Source organism: Pseudoliparis swirei, chromosome 6 (assembly GCF_029220125.1).
Source record: "Pseudoliparis swirei isolate HS2019 ecotype Mariana Trench chromosome 6, NWPU_hadal_v1, whole genome shotgun sequence".
In the NCBI taxonomy this organism is placed as follows: Eukaryota; Metazoa; Chordata; class Actinopteri; order Perciformes; family Liparidae; genus Pseudoliparis; species Pseudoliparis swirei.
Genome location: NC_079393.1, coordinates 7167367 through 7182772, shown reverse-complemented (window position 1 = coordinate 7182772; position 15406 = coordinate 7167367). Strand labels below are relative to the sequence as shown.

The 15406-nt window shown below is 42.2% G+C and overlaps 2 protein-coding genes and 1 long non-coding RNA gene across 7 annotated transcripts in view; 2 read left to right on the top strand and 1 right to left on the bottom strand.

Annotated features, from left to right (window-relative positions):
* Positions 1 to 11928, top strand: part of slc6a13 (solute carrier family 6 member 13) — a 21165-nt gene extending 9237 nt beyond the window's left edge. The window contains exons 5-15 of one of the 2 annotated variants that reach the window (XM_056417200.1): positions 486 to 567; positions 821 to 953; positions 1319 to 1453; positions 4894 to 4997; positions 5168 to 5292; positions 6106 to 6218; positions 6439 to 6576; positions 7338 to 7440; positions 7805 to 7905; positions 8095 to 8265; positions 10671 to 11928. In XM_056417200.1, the coding sequence (XP_056273175.1) occupies positions 486 to 567; positions 821 to 953; positions 1319 to 1453; positions 4894 to 4997; positions 5168 to 5292; positions 6106 to 6218; positions 6439 to 6576; positions 7338 to 7440; positions 7805 to 7905; positions 8095 to 8265; positions 10671 to 10835 (1370 nt within the window). In that variant the 3' untranslated portion in view covers positions 10836 to 11928. The remainder of the gene's footprint in view (positions 1 to 485; positions 568 to 820; positions 954 to 1318; positions 1454 to 4893; positions 4998 to 5167; positions 5293 to 6105; positions 6219 to 6438; positions 6577 to 7337; positions 7441 to 7804; positions 7906 to 8094; positions 8266 to 10670) is intronic. The other variant, XM_056417201.1, reaches the window with a different exon arrangement.
* A 319-nt stretch (positions 11929 to 12247) lies between these two features.
* LOC130195588 (uncharacterized) lies at positions 12248 to 14114 on the bottom strand. The gene is made up of 2 exons (XR_008832095.1): positions 14039 to 14114; positions 12248 to 13005 (listed from the first exon to the last, which is right to left on the bottom strand). It is a non-coding gene; the product is annotated as an uncharacterized LOC130195588 (long non-coding RNA).
* Positions 14115 to 14218: 104 nt separating this feature from the next.
* Positions 14219 to 15406, top strand: part of mon2 (MON2 homolog, regulator of endosome-to-Golgi trafficking) — a 33894-nt gene continuing 32706 nt past the window's right edge. For 2 of the 4 annotated variants that reach the window (XM_056417195.1, XM_056417193.1), the window contains exon 1: positions 14219 to 14697. In XM_056417195.1, the coding sequence (XP_056273170.1) occupies positions 14590 to 14697 (108 nt within the window). In that variant the 5' untranslated portion in view covers positions 14219 to 14589. The remainder of the gene's footprint in view (positions 14698 to 15406) is intronic. The other 2 variants (XM_056417191.1, XM_056417192.1) reach the window with 2 other exon arrangements.

The window sequence follows — 15406 nt, the reverse complement described above, 5'->3', positions numbered from 1 at the left end:
TAACGCGCCTCAATCATTGGGCAACACTGACAGGTCTTGGAAATAGGAAATGAAAGGCTGCCACTTCCTCGTGAAATGGTCATTACAGCCTCTAAGTGTATTTTTGATATATTAGATATTTGATTTGTTGAATATTTTAACGGGTTTACGGTGAAATACCGTAAAACAAACGACTCCCGCTCACTCCAGCTGAACTTTGCGCGCTGCTAATTCGGACAGCCCACACGTGGACGCTAAACATCTGCATATTTGCGTTAAACAACTCGACTTTAGTCGTCCAAACAATTTAAAAAATAGGTATATTTTTCCCCCTTTCCATCCATTTCTCGTTGTATTTCATCTGAAGGCTCCGGCTGTCCCGTTTCCACTCCTCCGCCTCAGTGGTGGCATTGTTTCGCTCGCCTGTGTGTAACTTGGAAACCTCGGAGAAAGCTCGGATTTTCTTCACAGGATTGAATGTCTCTCTGTCTTTTCTCTCATTCAAGATTCTTGTATGGAATTTCAGAGAGGGAATAGCTCCATCAATCACCATGAGAACACCACCTCTCCTGTCATTGAGTTCTGGGAGTAAGTGCCTTTTTTATTTGTCCCTGTCCTCAAACGGCCTGATCGGTGCCAACAAGCTCACCGAATATTCAACTCCAATCTTGTTTTCCATCCTGTTGCATGTCAGAGCGGATACAACTTCTGCTACTCTTGAACTTCATAGTTTTACTACCGGCCCTTTTGAATTGACTTTCTCATAAACCCGTATAGTTTCCTCCATTCTAACTCCAGGTGAAACATATTTCTAAGGTGTGTCTTATTCGTTCTGCCCCAGGCGAAGAGTCCTGAGGATTTCCTCGGGCATCGAGCACATTGGCACTCTGAATGGGGACCTGGTCATCTGTCTGGCCGTCGCGTGGGTCATCTGCTACTTCTGCATCTGGAAGGGCGTCAAGTCGACTGGCAAGGTGAACCCCCCCCCCCCCATCACGAAAAACATATCGTAGTATTTATTGAAAACACTTTTTTTTGTTGCTCTGATTTCCTTCGATGTGCGGCGAGGCGAGTGGTTCTCAAACTGTGGAGCGCAGCCCTCTAGTGGGGCGCAGTGGTACTACAGGTGGGGCGCGACAGAAAAAGTCTGAGAACCACCGGGTTCGGCCTTTTCCCAAAACACTCACGGAAAGTGTTTACAGCAGCAACGGGACAACAATATGCACGAACATGGCAGCAAGCGCAAATAAAAATGTTCGAGAGCCCCAAACACACGTAAGACGTTTGACGTTTTCGCCTCGACGAGGTTTGATGAAGAGTCGCCGCTCTTCCCCTGCAGGTGGTTTACTTCACCGCCACCTTCCCTTACATCATGCTGGTGGTGCTGCTGATCCGAGGGGTCACGCTGCCGGGGGCCTCCACCGGAATCCACTACTACCTCTACCCAGACCTGGACCGCCTGTCTGACCCTCAGGTATGCGCTCAGCGTTCACAGGAAGCGTAAACTCGCACACATGTAGGGATGGGTATCGGGTTTTTTTTCTTTTTCGATACCGGTGCTAAACCGATACTTTTAAAAAAAGAGCACAAAACGACGATTGACAATGACGACATTAAAAACCTCTTCGACCATATTCCCTGTAAAAGTCGTTCTCATGGCAGCACTGATTAAAAAAACGGATATCAGACTGTCGCGCTCGTAGCTACGAGCTAGCGCGAGCTACGAGCTAGCTTAAACATGGTTATAATGCCTAATTTATGATTTTTTTGACTATTTTTATGAATGCAAGACTTGCAATCGACGTTCCGGTACTAATCATATTGGCAACGGTTTTCGGTACCCAACCTTACACACATGCGGATACAAAAGACTCTGATGTCACCTCTACCAGCGTGTTAATATTGTTACCTTCGCATTGAAAATGCGGTAGGTTATGTTTTGATCGGCATTTATTTATTTATTTGTATGCGTGTTACTCGCATAACTCAAAAAGTATTAAACCGAATCGCATGAAATTTGGTGGGATGATTGGTTATTATCCGGGGACCATTTGCTTAGATTTTGGGATCGATCGGGTCAAAGGTCAAAGGTCAAACTCATGAAAAGGTCAACATCTTCTTTTTACCATAGCGCGGTAAATTTTTATCCAATTGGCATAGAACTAATGCCAACATGTTCATAATTCAATGCCCAATCTTGTGATATGCGAAGGTATGCGCTCTACCGAGTGCCCATTCTTGTTAATTATTTGTATTCATACTAAAACTGCCACTGGTGTTCGTTGCCTGGGATACGGAGCGCTAGAGAATAATTACACACGCGCTGATGTGATAATACGTACTCACAGGTATTGAGAAAATGCAGCAGGAGGATGGAGATGGTTACATTTGGACGATGAATTTGAATTATCGCGATTTGGTAGCGCAAGAGTTTGGCAATTTTAGGCATTGAAAGCTTTTTATTGATAACATATTTCCTGGTATTTATTTGCGTGAAAGATGTGTTTACATCTTGTTTAATTGTGATTGCCTTGGAAAAGTTCGAACTGTCAATAAATGGGCTGGAAGCGAATCCTCTCTTCTTCTTTGCTGTCTAACGCGTTCAGCATCCGTCCGATTACATCGCGTCGCTTCCTGCTCTTTGTTTCTTCTTCAAACACGGCTTAAAGGAAACACTTGGTGCTCATTTCCAGCTCCATGTTTGTATTCCAGGTCTCTGCTGGAACGTGTTTACATGCCCTTTTTTTATTTTTCTCACACCGTCTGCCCGAAACGCTCCGTTGCTTTCCCCCCATTTCAAAGGGATTATGTTGCTTTCGGCGACAGCTTGTTTACTTCCTGCCGGCGGTTGTTATTCACAGACACTGCAACCCCAAATAAACTGGGTCACATTTGCTGTGGTTACGTTTTAATTAGTTTAAAAAAAACTCTCTAGGGTCAAAGGTCATGTATATGTCTTCTTAAATGTTTTTTTTATTGTTTACTTGTGACATCACAACCGTACGGAAATCCTGACCAGCCTCGTTTAAAGGCACAGACTCTGAATACTGTTGAATCTGTCCCCCCTCCCTCTCCCCCCCTCTCCCTCTCACTCCCTCTCTCTTTCTCCCACTCTTCCTTTCTCCCTCTCTCTCTCCTTCTCTCTCTCCCCCCTCTGTCTCCCCCTTCTCTCTCATTCTCTCCCTCCCTCTCTCCCCTCTCTCTTCTTCTCTCTCTCGCCCTCTCTTTCTCCTTCTCTCTCTCCCTTTCTCATTCTCTCGCATTTTCTCCCTCTCTCCCCCCCTCTCCTTCTCTCGCACTTTCTCCCTCTCTCTCTCTCTCCCCTCTCTCTTCTTCTCTCTCTCGCCCTCTCTTTCTCCTTCTCTCTCTCCCTTTCTCATTCTCTCGCATTTTCTCCCTCTCTCCCCCTCTCTATCTCCCTCTCTCCCCCCCCCTCTCCTTCTCTCGCACTTTCTCCCTCTCTCTCCCCTTCTCATTCTCTCCCATTTTCTCCCTCTCTCTCCTTCTCTCCCCCCCTCTCTCTCCCTCTCCCCCCCCCTCTCCTTCTCTCGCACTTTCTCCCTCTCTCCCCCCCTCTCCTTCTCTCGCACTTTTTACAACACGGGACCTTTGAGCAGTTTGAAATGCTGCCAGTGTTATTTAATAATAGTTGCAGCAGAATGTCAAGGTCGTACCCGCTGCTGAAGGAGTGAGTTGGGAATGATGCAGGAGGCATCATCGTCTTTCCTTCCCGTTAGATTGCAACCAGTGTGAAAACCCTAAAAAACAATTTAGTCTGCAGGGTGGGTGGGTGGGGGGGGGTCTTTTTAATCCCTCCCCTGGTGCCTTGGGAACACCTGCCTTTGTGTGCCGCTGTGTCCGGAGCTTGTGTTGTGGGTTTGACCCCCAGTCCATCACATCTCCAGCGCTGGCTGCCAGCGATCTGAAAACATGCCCCGGTGCTCTGGAGAAGCACTCCAGCAAAACGGCGAGCATAAAGACCGACCTCATTTGAATTTTGAAGTGCAGAGTGTAACAAAGAGAGGGCGGAGAAGTGCTGCACTTTACGCCTCGGAGAGACAGGGGGGCATAGATATAGGCTTCGCCGAGTGGGTGATGTCAGGATGGAGGAGTTGAATGGACGGGTTTCGGGGGATTTAATAGATGCATCGGAGGTTAAAAAGAGATCAGATGGCGTAGGCCGAGGTATTTCATGATGAATCCATATGGAGGCTCTGTGAGGAGGGCCGAAATCTGACGTTTGACTTAGAATTATTTTAATGCTTTGTATACCTTTTTTTATATTGCTGATGAAATCCTCTCTGATCAATACGCAGTCGGGTGAAATACATCTTGTGAAGTAATTAAAATGTCATCAGCAGACGCAGTGATCTCTCATGTGTGTGGGTTTCCAATATGTGTCCACACTGCAGAGTGAACCGAGTCTTCTGGGAGTGTCATCCATACGTCACTTTGTGTCAGTAATCGGCTGCAGACTAGAATGATGTGGAAAATATGCAATGTGTGAATTGGTTATACTTTGTGTTTGTTTACATCTGTTTAAACTCCACGCTGTGATTATTCTGCATTTGACACCTGATGCAGCTCAGTTATTTATATATATACATATATATATATATATATATATAAATATATTTATATATATATATATATATATCTGAAGATAATTATTAAAAATATATATATATATATACAGTATATATATAAATATATTTATATATATATATATATATATATATATATATAAATATATTTATATATATACTGTATATATATATATTTTTTAAATATTTATCTTTAGATATATATATAAATATATATATATAACCGGCAACTATATATATATATATATATATATATATATATATATAAATAGATATGTATATGCAATGATGGGCCCTATTATGTCCAAAGGTATGGATGGATGCTGGAACTCAGATCTTCTTCTCCTACGCCATCTGCCTGGGTTGCCTCACCGCCCTGGGAAGCTACAACAAATACAACAACAACTGCTACAGGTGAGTCCTGCTGACGTGATGACGCACAACACTGACACGAGACTGGCACGCGTCCATTATTGTTGACGTTTTATCTTTTATACAACAGGAATCAAATCTCAACTCAACTTTCTCGACACACACAGTTCCTAATCTTTACATTTCCTGTGGTTTTGTTGTTCTTCTTCCAGGGATTGCCTGTCCCTGTGTTTCCTGAACAGTGGTACCAGTTTCATTGCAGGATTTGCCATCTTCTCCATCCTCGGCTTCATGGCCAACGAGCAGAACGTGCCCATCTCAGAAGTGGCTGAATCTGGTTGGTTTTCCTTATTTCATTGTTTTTTAATGAACTTTATTGTGTGAATACATATCGCTGATACGTTCCTTTCCTTGCCATTGAAACAGCTTGAGACATTTTTTATTGCATTTTTTTAACCTACAGATAACACTATAAATACATAAAGAAACAGACAGAGATAAACAGAAAAAAATTATAAAATATACTTTTCACATTTTATATATAAGTTGGCATTCTAGTGTTGCTATAACAGTTTTATGTATATTAGTGAAAACGTCTTCACAGAACGTGATGCTTTTAATTTGTCATTAATATTTACATTATACGCTGTGAGTCAACGTATTTAATTTAATTAATTTTTAGAAGGACCATCTTTTTTCCTCAACAAGTTCTATTCCTTACTGATTTTTGAAAATTCTGAATTTCCCCTCCACTCCAGGTGTTCCACCCTCTTGTTGTCATTCTCAAGATCAAAAAATAATAATATTGCTCCATTTTGTAGGCTTCTGAGATGAGATTGCAGGAGCGTCGTGTCTTTTTTAGATATCCCTTCTTTCCAGAATATCAGTTATAGTGTACCTCTTATGAATATTGCTTATGTGTGCATTTATTTAAATTTTTTTTTTTTTAACAGTGTTGTTAGATATGATATCCCGAAGGAGAAATCTTGTTTGATGTACTGCATTATTTTTGAAAGACTTAATATGAATCAGATTTATTCCTGCCTCTATGGTTTTAATGATACTGGTAGTATACTTCTACAGCATGCACGTAAACGATAAACAAGCGTGACTCTGATGAGAACGTGCCATTTAAATCCTGTCCACTCAGGTCCGGGTCTGGCCTTCATAGCGTATCCTCGTGCCGTGTCCATGATGCCGTTCGCCCCTCTGTGGGCCTGCTGCTTCTTCACCATGATCGTCTTTCTGGGGCTGGACAGTCAGGTGAGACCAACATATGCACCACACACACAAGAGAAATGTCCGTATCACACACACACACACAGTTTTTATGAAGCATCATAGATCATCATCAAGCGGATACAAGCTTCAAATCTTTCGTTTGCTTGGCACTTTTTTTTTTTTTTTGGATAGCTCGGCAGCACACGTATGTCACACGCAGAAAACAAACATCCGTGATACAAATATGTCTTCCTTTGATCAGTTTGTGTGTGTGGAGAGCCTGGTGACCGCCATGGTGGACATGTATCCCTCCACCTTCCGGCGCAAGCACCGCAGGGAGCTCTTAATCCTGGCCGTGGCCGTGGTGTCCTTCCTCTTGGGGCTCATCATGCTGACAGAGGTCGGTGACCTCACGTCACGATGCGTTTACACAATAAGAGTGCAGAATACACGTATACTCTTGCCCAAAGGAGGGTATCCACGCCCCTGAATCATGTGAAAAATACTTTTTTGACATCATTTTTCACTCATATTTACGATGCCTAATCATCAGCTAGCGGAATATGAAGAGCATGATAGGTGGCTTGTTGAAGGAATTATGTGTCTCACGTCGAAGTGAAGACTTTCTTGTCTTTTTATATTTTAATCATGCTAAACTAAAAGTCATTAATATTTACGTTATACGTTGTTAGTCAGCGTATTTTATTTAATTATTTTTTAGAAGGATCATCTTTTTTCCTCAAGTTCTCTTCCTTACTGATTTTTTTAAAATTCTGAATTTGCCCTCCACTCCAGGTGTCATTCTCCAGATCCCAAAAATATAATATCGCTCCCTTTTTGTAGGCTTTGGAGATGTGATTGCCGGAGCGTAGTGTCTTTTTTTAGATATCCCTTTAACTCGTTTTAAATTGAGACTTCTATCTATAGCTTCTTGCTAACGCTAAACAGCAGTCACGTGTTCCTGTGCAGCCTTCCTGTTCGGGTTGTTTGAATATGGTCCTCTTAACTAAATAATCGACGTATAACATTCTGCAGATGTCTAGAAAATGTGATCAGTGCACAATATGATGAATCTGATTTTTGTTTTGTTTCTCACAATTTGACAGCGTGGTTTTTCTGTTTGCCGTTTATCGGGTTATAAACCCACGTCTGCCTCCACAGGGCGGCATGTACATCTTCCAGCTCTTTGACTACTACGCCGCCAGCGGCATGTGCCTGCTCTTCGTGGCCGTTTTTGAGACCGTTTGCATCGCTTGGATTTATGGTGAGTTGCGTGGTTTTCGGCAGCCTATTTGGGAAGGCACAGAGGGGGTATTTAGGAGACAAAGGCTTTATTCTCACAAGGCACTATTCATCCCAGTGCACACTGCCCTCTGCATTCAGCCAATCGCTAAAGAATTAACACATTCCAGCCAATGAGGGTTCCCGAGTGTCGTTTCAGTCACTTGGTTAATTTGGGGAATAAAGTCAATAATAGGAACATTTATTCAAATTAAAATAAACTAGTTCATTCTATGAAAGCAAACCTCTACTTTGTGGCCAGTATTAATGTTTTTGTCACACACATAATTGTTCAATATTGATGTAATGTTTCCACCACATTTTCCCTCATCCCTCCCCGATGACAGGTGCCGACCGTTTCTATGACAACATAGAGGACATGATTGGTTATCGCCCCAGCCCTGTCATCAAGTACTGCTGGATGTACTTCACCCCTGCAACATGCTTGGTGGGTCTCACGTTCATTTTCAATGTGCACGCTTTCCCACGTCACTCTCCTGGAACAAGAGCAGCCTCTGCTGGCCAACAGTGGTACAACAACGAAGTCAAGGAAGTTAAAGCTCAGGGGTTTTATTCGCTTTTTGACTTGAAGTATCCATCCATGCAGAATCCTGAATCATATCTTGTCTGTTTTCAGGGAACGTTTGTGTTTGCCTTGATCAAGTACACTCCTCTGAAGTACAACAATGACTACGTATACCCATGGTGGGGCAATGGGATAGGCTGGATCCTGGCCCTGTCCTCCATGATGTGCATCCCTGTCTGGATAGCAGTGAAGCTGTACTACACCCCGGGGACAATGAGAGAGGTACATTTCACAGAAAAAAAGGTCATAAAAAAAAAAAAATTTATAGGTGCTGGCTCTGCCGAAAAGATAGCAGTCCACAGGATGACAGAAAGTTGGGAAATTAATTGTGTTCATCGGCCTGGCTTGCAGAAGGTATAGCTGTTCTCAAAGCTTTGACGAATTACCTGCCTAGACGTGAACTCTGATGTCGACTACCTGCCTAGACTCGAACTCTAATGTCTACTACCTGCCTAGACGTGAACTCTGATGTTTACTACCTGACTAGACGTGAACTCTAATGTCTACTACCTGCTTAGACGTGAACTCTGATGTTTACTACCTGCCTAGACATGAACTCTAATGTCTACTACCTGACTAGACGTGAACTCTGATGTCTACTACCTGCCTAGACGTGAACTCTGATGTTTACTACCTGCCTAGACATGAACTCTAATGTCTACTACCAGCCTAGACGTGAACTCTAATGTCTACTACCTGACTAGACGTGAACTCTGATGTCTACTACCTGCCTAGACTCGAACTCTAATGTCTACTACCTGCCTAGACGTGAACTCTGATGTCTACTACCTGCCTAGACGTGAACTCTGATGTTTACTACCTGCCTAGACATGAACTCTGATGTCTACTACCAGCCTAGACGTGAACTCTAATGTCTACTACCTGCTTAGACGTGAACTCTAATGTCTACTACCTGCCTAGACATGAACTCTGATGTCGACTACCTGCCTAGACTCGAACTCTAATGTCTACTACCTGCCTAGACGTGAACTCTAATGTCTACTACCTGCCTAGACGTGAAGTCTGATGTCTACTGCCAGCCTAGACGTGAACTCTAATGTCTACTACCTGCCTAGACGTGAAGTCTGATGTCTACTGCCAGCCTAGACGTGAACTCTGATGTCTACTACCTGCCTAGACTCGAACTCTAATGTCTACTACCTGCCTAGACGTGAACTCTGATGTCTACTACCTGCCTAGACGTGAACTCTGATGTCTACTACCTGCCTAGACGTGAACTCTGATGTCTACTACCTGCCTAGACGTGAACTCTGATGTTTACTACCTGACTAGACGTGAACTCTGATGTCTACTACCTGCCTAGACTCGAACTCTAATGTCTACTACCTGCCTAGACGTGAACTCTGATGTCTACTACCTGCCTAGACGTGAACTCTAATGTCTACTACCTGCCTAGACGTGAACTCTGATGTCTACTACCAGCCTAGACGTGAACTCTGATGTCTACTACCTGCCTAGACGTGAACTCTGATGTCTACTACCTGCCTAGACGTGAACTCTGATGTCTACTACCTGCCTAGACGTGAACTCTAATGTCTACTACCTGCCTAGACATGAACTCTAATGTCTACTACCTGCCTAGACGTGAACTCTGATGTCTACTACCTGCCTAGACTCGAACTCTAATGTCTACTACCTGCCTAGACATGAACTCTGATGTTTACTACCTGCCTAGACATGAACTCTAATGTCTACTACCTGCCTAGACGTGAACTCTGATGTCTACTACCTGCCTAGACATGAACTCTGATGTTTACTACCTGCCTAGACATGAACTCTGATGTTTACTACCTGCCTAGACTCGAACTCTAATGTCTACTACCTACCTAGACGTGAACTCTGATGTCTACTACCTGCCTAGACTCGAACTCTAATGTCTACTACCTGTCTAGACTCGAACTCTAATGTTTACTACCTTCCTAGACTCGAACTCTGATGTCTACTACCTGCCTAGACATGAACTCTAATGTCTACTACCTGCCTAGACTCGAACTCTAATGTTTACTACCTGCCTAGACTCGAACTCTAATGTCTACTACCTACCTAGACATGCACTCTGATGTCTACTACCTGCCTAGACATGAACTCTAATGTCTACTACCTGCTTAGACGTGAACTCTGAAGTCTACTACCTGTCTGTCGATAAATGGCAGACAAATTAAGCAAATATCTGAGCACAATGGAGCATTTAGAAGCTCAAGATGCCAGATGTTTCCCTCAGCAGTTGGTAGAGACGGAAACTGAAACAGTTGGTTAACCATAACAACCTCATATGGCCATGCTGTGCCGATATTGTGTTTAGAGCACACGACTGAAGACAAGTGAAAGTTATGTATTGTTTGCAGTTATCTTAGTTTGGTTAAAAAATGAATAATCATAAATGGCATTATTGTGATCTAGTGGGGAATGTGTTATATAACCTGCAATGTTTCCGTTTTTCTGCTGCCATGTTTTGCATTACTGATCTTGAATAATCTCTTTGATAATGTCAGATTTGAGTCTTGATTAGATGACCGATGTTGGGCTCTTATTTTGAAAAACAATCATACATTTCTCTGTGACATACGCACGTTTTCCTCGAATAATTCCGTTATTCCGTCTCACAGCGCCTCGTTTTCTTGACCACGCCTTCCACCGAGTTGCCGAAGACGAAGAAGGAACAGGAGAAGCTGCTGGCCGTCTTCGCGGCCGACGGCGACAGCCTCAACCAGAGGTCCCCGCCCACGAAGGACGGCTACATCCCCGTCGACGAGAAGGAGTCTCACTGCTAGAGACTCGAGGGTTGGAATCAGAGCCTCGGGGTCAAAAGGTCACTCCTCAGCTTTCGCACTCTGTCGGGCCCATCCCAACTCTCTCCGCAATACCTCACCAGACAAGGTGGCGAAGCGGGCACGGTGCAGACTTTAAGAGTCGCCATCGACCCGTCGCTGCTTCTCTGCTGCTTTCTGAGCTTTTCTCTCAAGTACACTGCCTTCAGTGTGACGGCATCAGGATTGTTACTTAGAGAGTCACACTAGTTGGTTACCATCTCGTTTGCCAGTGGCAGGGTCTCACATAAGCTTGAAGAAATGAGAAAAAAAATGTGGCCATTGTTGTGACACAGTGGCTAAGAATTTACTTTTGATTGTGTCTGCTTTCTAAGGAAGCATTTTGTTTCTTCTCTCTCTCTTATGGACATCTCTAATGTTCAGTTAGGTTGACATGACATTCCAGTTACTTCATTGTAAAAGTGTAATTCCATCAAATCGATCCACGTTATCATCTCAGGATGTAAGATTTTCTAATGAAAACAAATCCTACAAAACATACTAATAATCAAGCTTCACAACTCAATAATTTGATTTTTAAATGTATATGTAGCCGAACTGACGACTCAACTCAATGAACTTTGTTCTTCTGTTTTTTTGGTGGGGTTTTCAGATTAATGTTATAATGCTCATTTTTTTCTTTTGCTGAACATTGCACAGTTGCATGAATATGTCTTGTGCTTATTTTTCCTGAATGTTTACATGATTTTAATTTAGTTGATTTCGCCTTATCCCTAATGTATTGAATTGTATGGAATTAAAATGTATAAAGTGCCTGAAGGGGACAGTTGTGCCATTTAGATAATATGAGCAGGGCAGGCTGGTTGATCTCTCTTTCTGCTTTATAATAATAAATGTGCGCATGTTTTTTTTAGATGTGTGTATGGTCCATTATTGCTGATAGGGAATACTTTTACAACCTTAACTTTTTTATGCTAAAATTATTTTTTATGGCTGAATAAAAAATAAATGAATTTGATATTTGAATGCGTGTTTATATATTGTTTTCGAGTTATGTTTATAATTTTGGGACATTAAATACTAATGTAAAATCTTATATATTTGTAAAAATATTTGTTGTCAGTCTCAGTGTAATTTACACCTACTCTTTTTCTGTATCTCCGAGCACTAATTTCCTAAGAAATCTTATTTTACGACATGGCATATGTAAAAGGCGTTAAGTTAGCGCAATTACATGTTATCTTATTGTCAGTGATCTTTATAGGAATATGTGCAACTATTACAATACAATGTAGTATATGTCTAGACTCTATATCAATCAAATAACATACTCTATATTTATTGTATTGCTTTTGTATTTTCTTATTATAAAAACATATTTAAAAGTGTTAGTTTAGATAATAAAAAAACATTAATAATCTCTCCCACAAAAAGACAACTTTACTATAATCACCATGCAGTTCTATAGATATAATTACATTACATTACATGTCATTTAGCAGACGCTTTTATCCAAAGCGACTTACAATAAGTGCATTTCAACCTAGAGTACAAACTAAGAACAACAAGAATACAGGAAGTAACATTTCCTCAACATAGTCGAACTACAAAAGTACCATAAGTAAGTGCTATCTAAGTGCTATCTAATCCTTCAAGCTCCTGCACATTAGTTCTGAATAAAATGTGACATGTGGGTGTACTTATTTTCTTCCTTGTGCCTCACGCCTTCAAAACAGCAGATTCTTGGATCATCCCTACGGAAGCCGAGAAGGCCGCGTTAACACTTATTTGTTTGATGCCATTATCTCGAGATCAGAAGTGAATTAATCTCATTCAAACAAGCTTTGATATTTTGAGATCAAGAAGATGATTAACTTGTGATCATGACATAACACGCATTTACCAAGTGACACAAATATGAACGGCTTATACAAGATATTTATAGTCGGTGACGTTGGGGAGATACTGCAACATTAAACAATACTTTAAGAATTTAAGGCGGACAACTAATCTGAAAGTGACAAGCTACTCCCAGTGCTGTTATTTTCCCTTTCATCGCAATTCAAAAGGATTTAACGGAGGCGTTAAAGTCTCGACTGCAACTCTGAGGACGAGAGACGATCCTTCAGAACTCCACAAGAAGAAATGGCCGGAAGCTCCTACGAATCCAAAACTGTTAAACACACAGAATTGATTTTATAAACAATTTTCGAAAACTATGGAGTGAAAATAGCACCGAAATCTGAGCTCTGACAAAAGGAGGATGTCAACTGATTTGACACAATAGAGACGAATCTCTCAACAGAGGCGGCGTCGCTCTGCAGCCTCAGGGAATGGATGCTCCTCTTTACCATATTTGCACATATATATTTTTTTCCAGTCTCACACACATAATATCTATGTCGATCAAAGTTTACTTTTACGCACATCATCTCTTCAAAACGTGTTCACCAATCGATTAACCTTGAGATAAATACCTAGTATACTGGCACTGAATGTATCCTTAGAAATAGGATTTATTTTAATATATATATATATATATCTTCTTTTTTTCTGAAATTCAGCTCAAATAATTTCAGTCGTAGTCAATGATTTATTTAAGTGAAAGACAAAATACCAGTGTGAGAATACTCTACATCGAGTTAGAATCCAGCGTTAAATATGTTATTTCTTGAAAATACAGAAGTATATCAACAACCATACTTAGCAAGAGCAAAAATAATCATTATGCAAAAGATTGGCCACCGTCAGTGTTACGTAATTTTCCAATAGTATATTGGCTCAATAGCTGCTGCATAAACAAAGCAACATCGCAATGTTTTTATGTATCTTATTTTATCTACGGCTGGGAAGTTAAATCCTAATGATAATTATATTTTTCATAAACAGTGTTATGTTTTGGATGACAAATCGTAATCTGCACCCCAAAAAAAAGGTAACTACAGCAGCTGACATTGATATGGTGGAGGAAAACGCAATATTATAATCCTCCTCAATTATTTTTAAAGAAGTAACTAGTAACTATAACTAATTACTAATTTTCAGTAACTTGCCCAACACTGATTATAATATAGTATATACGAATATATACAAAGAAGCAGAACATACAAATTCTCAAGTAGCAGACATACAACTTATGCTTATGTAATAAAATAGTTTTAAAAAGCAGCTTGTGTCTTAAAAGTACGACTCACTTCTTTCCTCACCGTTAGCCATGTGGACGTGTAACTTGCAGAAGTGCCCGGATGTGGCTCGTCGTTGGCGTCCGTCTGCATCATCACGCTCCGCCAGCAGGGGTCGCTGTGGTCATTATTCTGACTCGGCCACTGTTTACGGAAGTCCAAGTGACGTGTCACTGTCCACTGAAGCATTGTGGGAAGGGAAGTGGAGCTGGCGGCCGCTGATGGCAGACTGCTCAATTTGACGAATATATTCGATAAATGAGCCGCCTTAAGAAACGGAGACGAGCGGGGAGCGATGCTACTTCGGGGAGCTAACGTCCGCGGGCTGTGAAGAAGAGACACGTATGCCGGTGTCATCGCTGCTCTACTGCGCACGGGCGCTCACAGCAGAGACGTGGTTACACTGTGTCAATGGACCGCGGCGTTTTTTTATTTCCTTTTCCAAGACAGCCGAATAAAGTAGCGGCGGATTACAATCCCCCCCCCAACGGCGGACGGTTGGGGGGCGACTGCGCGCCGGCATTCCTCGATAGTTTGAAGTCTCGTGAGATTTTCGGTCGAAGACGCCGTCGAAGATGTCGACCAGCAGCCCCGAGGCGGTGAAGAAGCTGCTGGAGAACATGCAGACGGACCTGCGGTCGCTGTCCATGGAGTGCAAGAAGAAATTCCCCCCAGTCAAAGAGGTGAGCCGAGCTAGCTAGCTCAACTGGGCCGTTTACCAATCGTGTGTGGCGGCTTCTCTCATGTACGTGTCCGTTTTATGGTCGTTAAACCGTAGCTTTGACACATTTAGTTTGATAGTGCCCGCCCCCCTTTCCCATCAAACACCGGGCCCCTGCTCTCGTTGGGACGTGGACTCTTCACTTGTCCTCTCTCGCTCTCCGGGTTCACTCAAAGTTGTGTCAGCTGCTGGGCCTTCCTGCCAACCAGGCGTTCATTTTAAAGGAATTTACAGGTGTTTAAAAAAAAAACCTTTTTTTGGTTCGTGCGGATACAATGAAATATTGTTGATTCTCGGCCTTTTATTTTGAAATTTGTGATTCAGCCCATATAGTTTCATGCCCCCACTTATTGCAGTCGAATCCCGCCATTTAAAACATATACAGCCCACATATAAGATCTAGAAATGTGTTTCTCAGAATGTAACTGTTGCACAACTACAACCCAAAACAAGCTGCCTGGCTAGATGAATGCAACTCGTGAGGAACTATTTTGTTGTGTGTGTGTGGGGGGGATTTGTGAGAGCCAGGCTTTTATTTTGATAGAGCAGGGGACAATGAGTGGACAATCAGGTGAGCTATTTCTAGAGGCTTGTTTTAGTTTTCTAAACGTGTCATAGACGCCCATTGTTTGACTTGAATAGGTTTCTCTCGGATCTCACGTTGCAGCTTA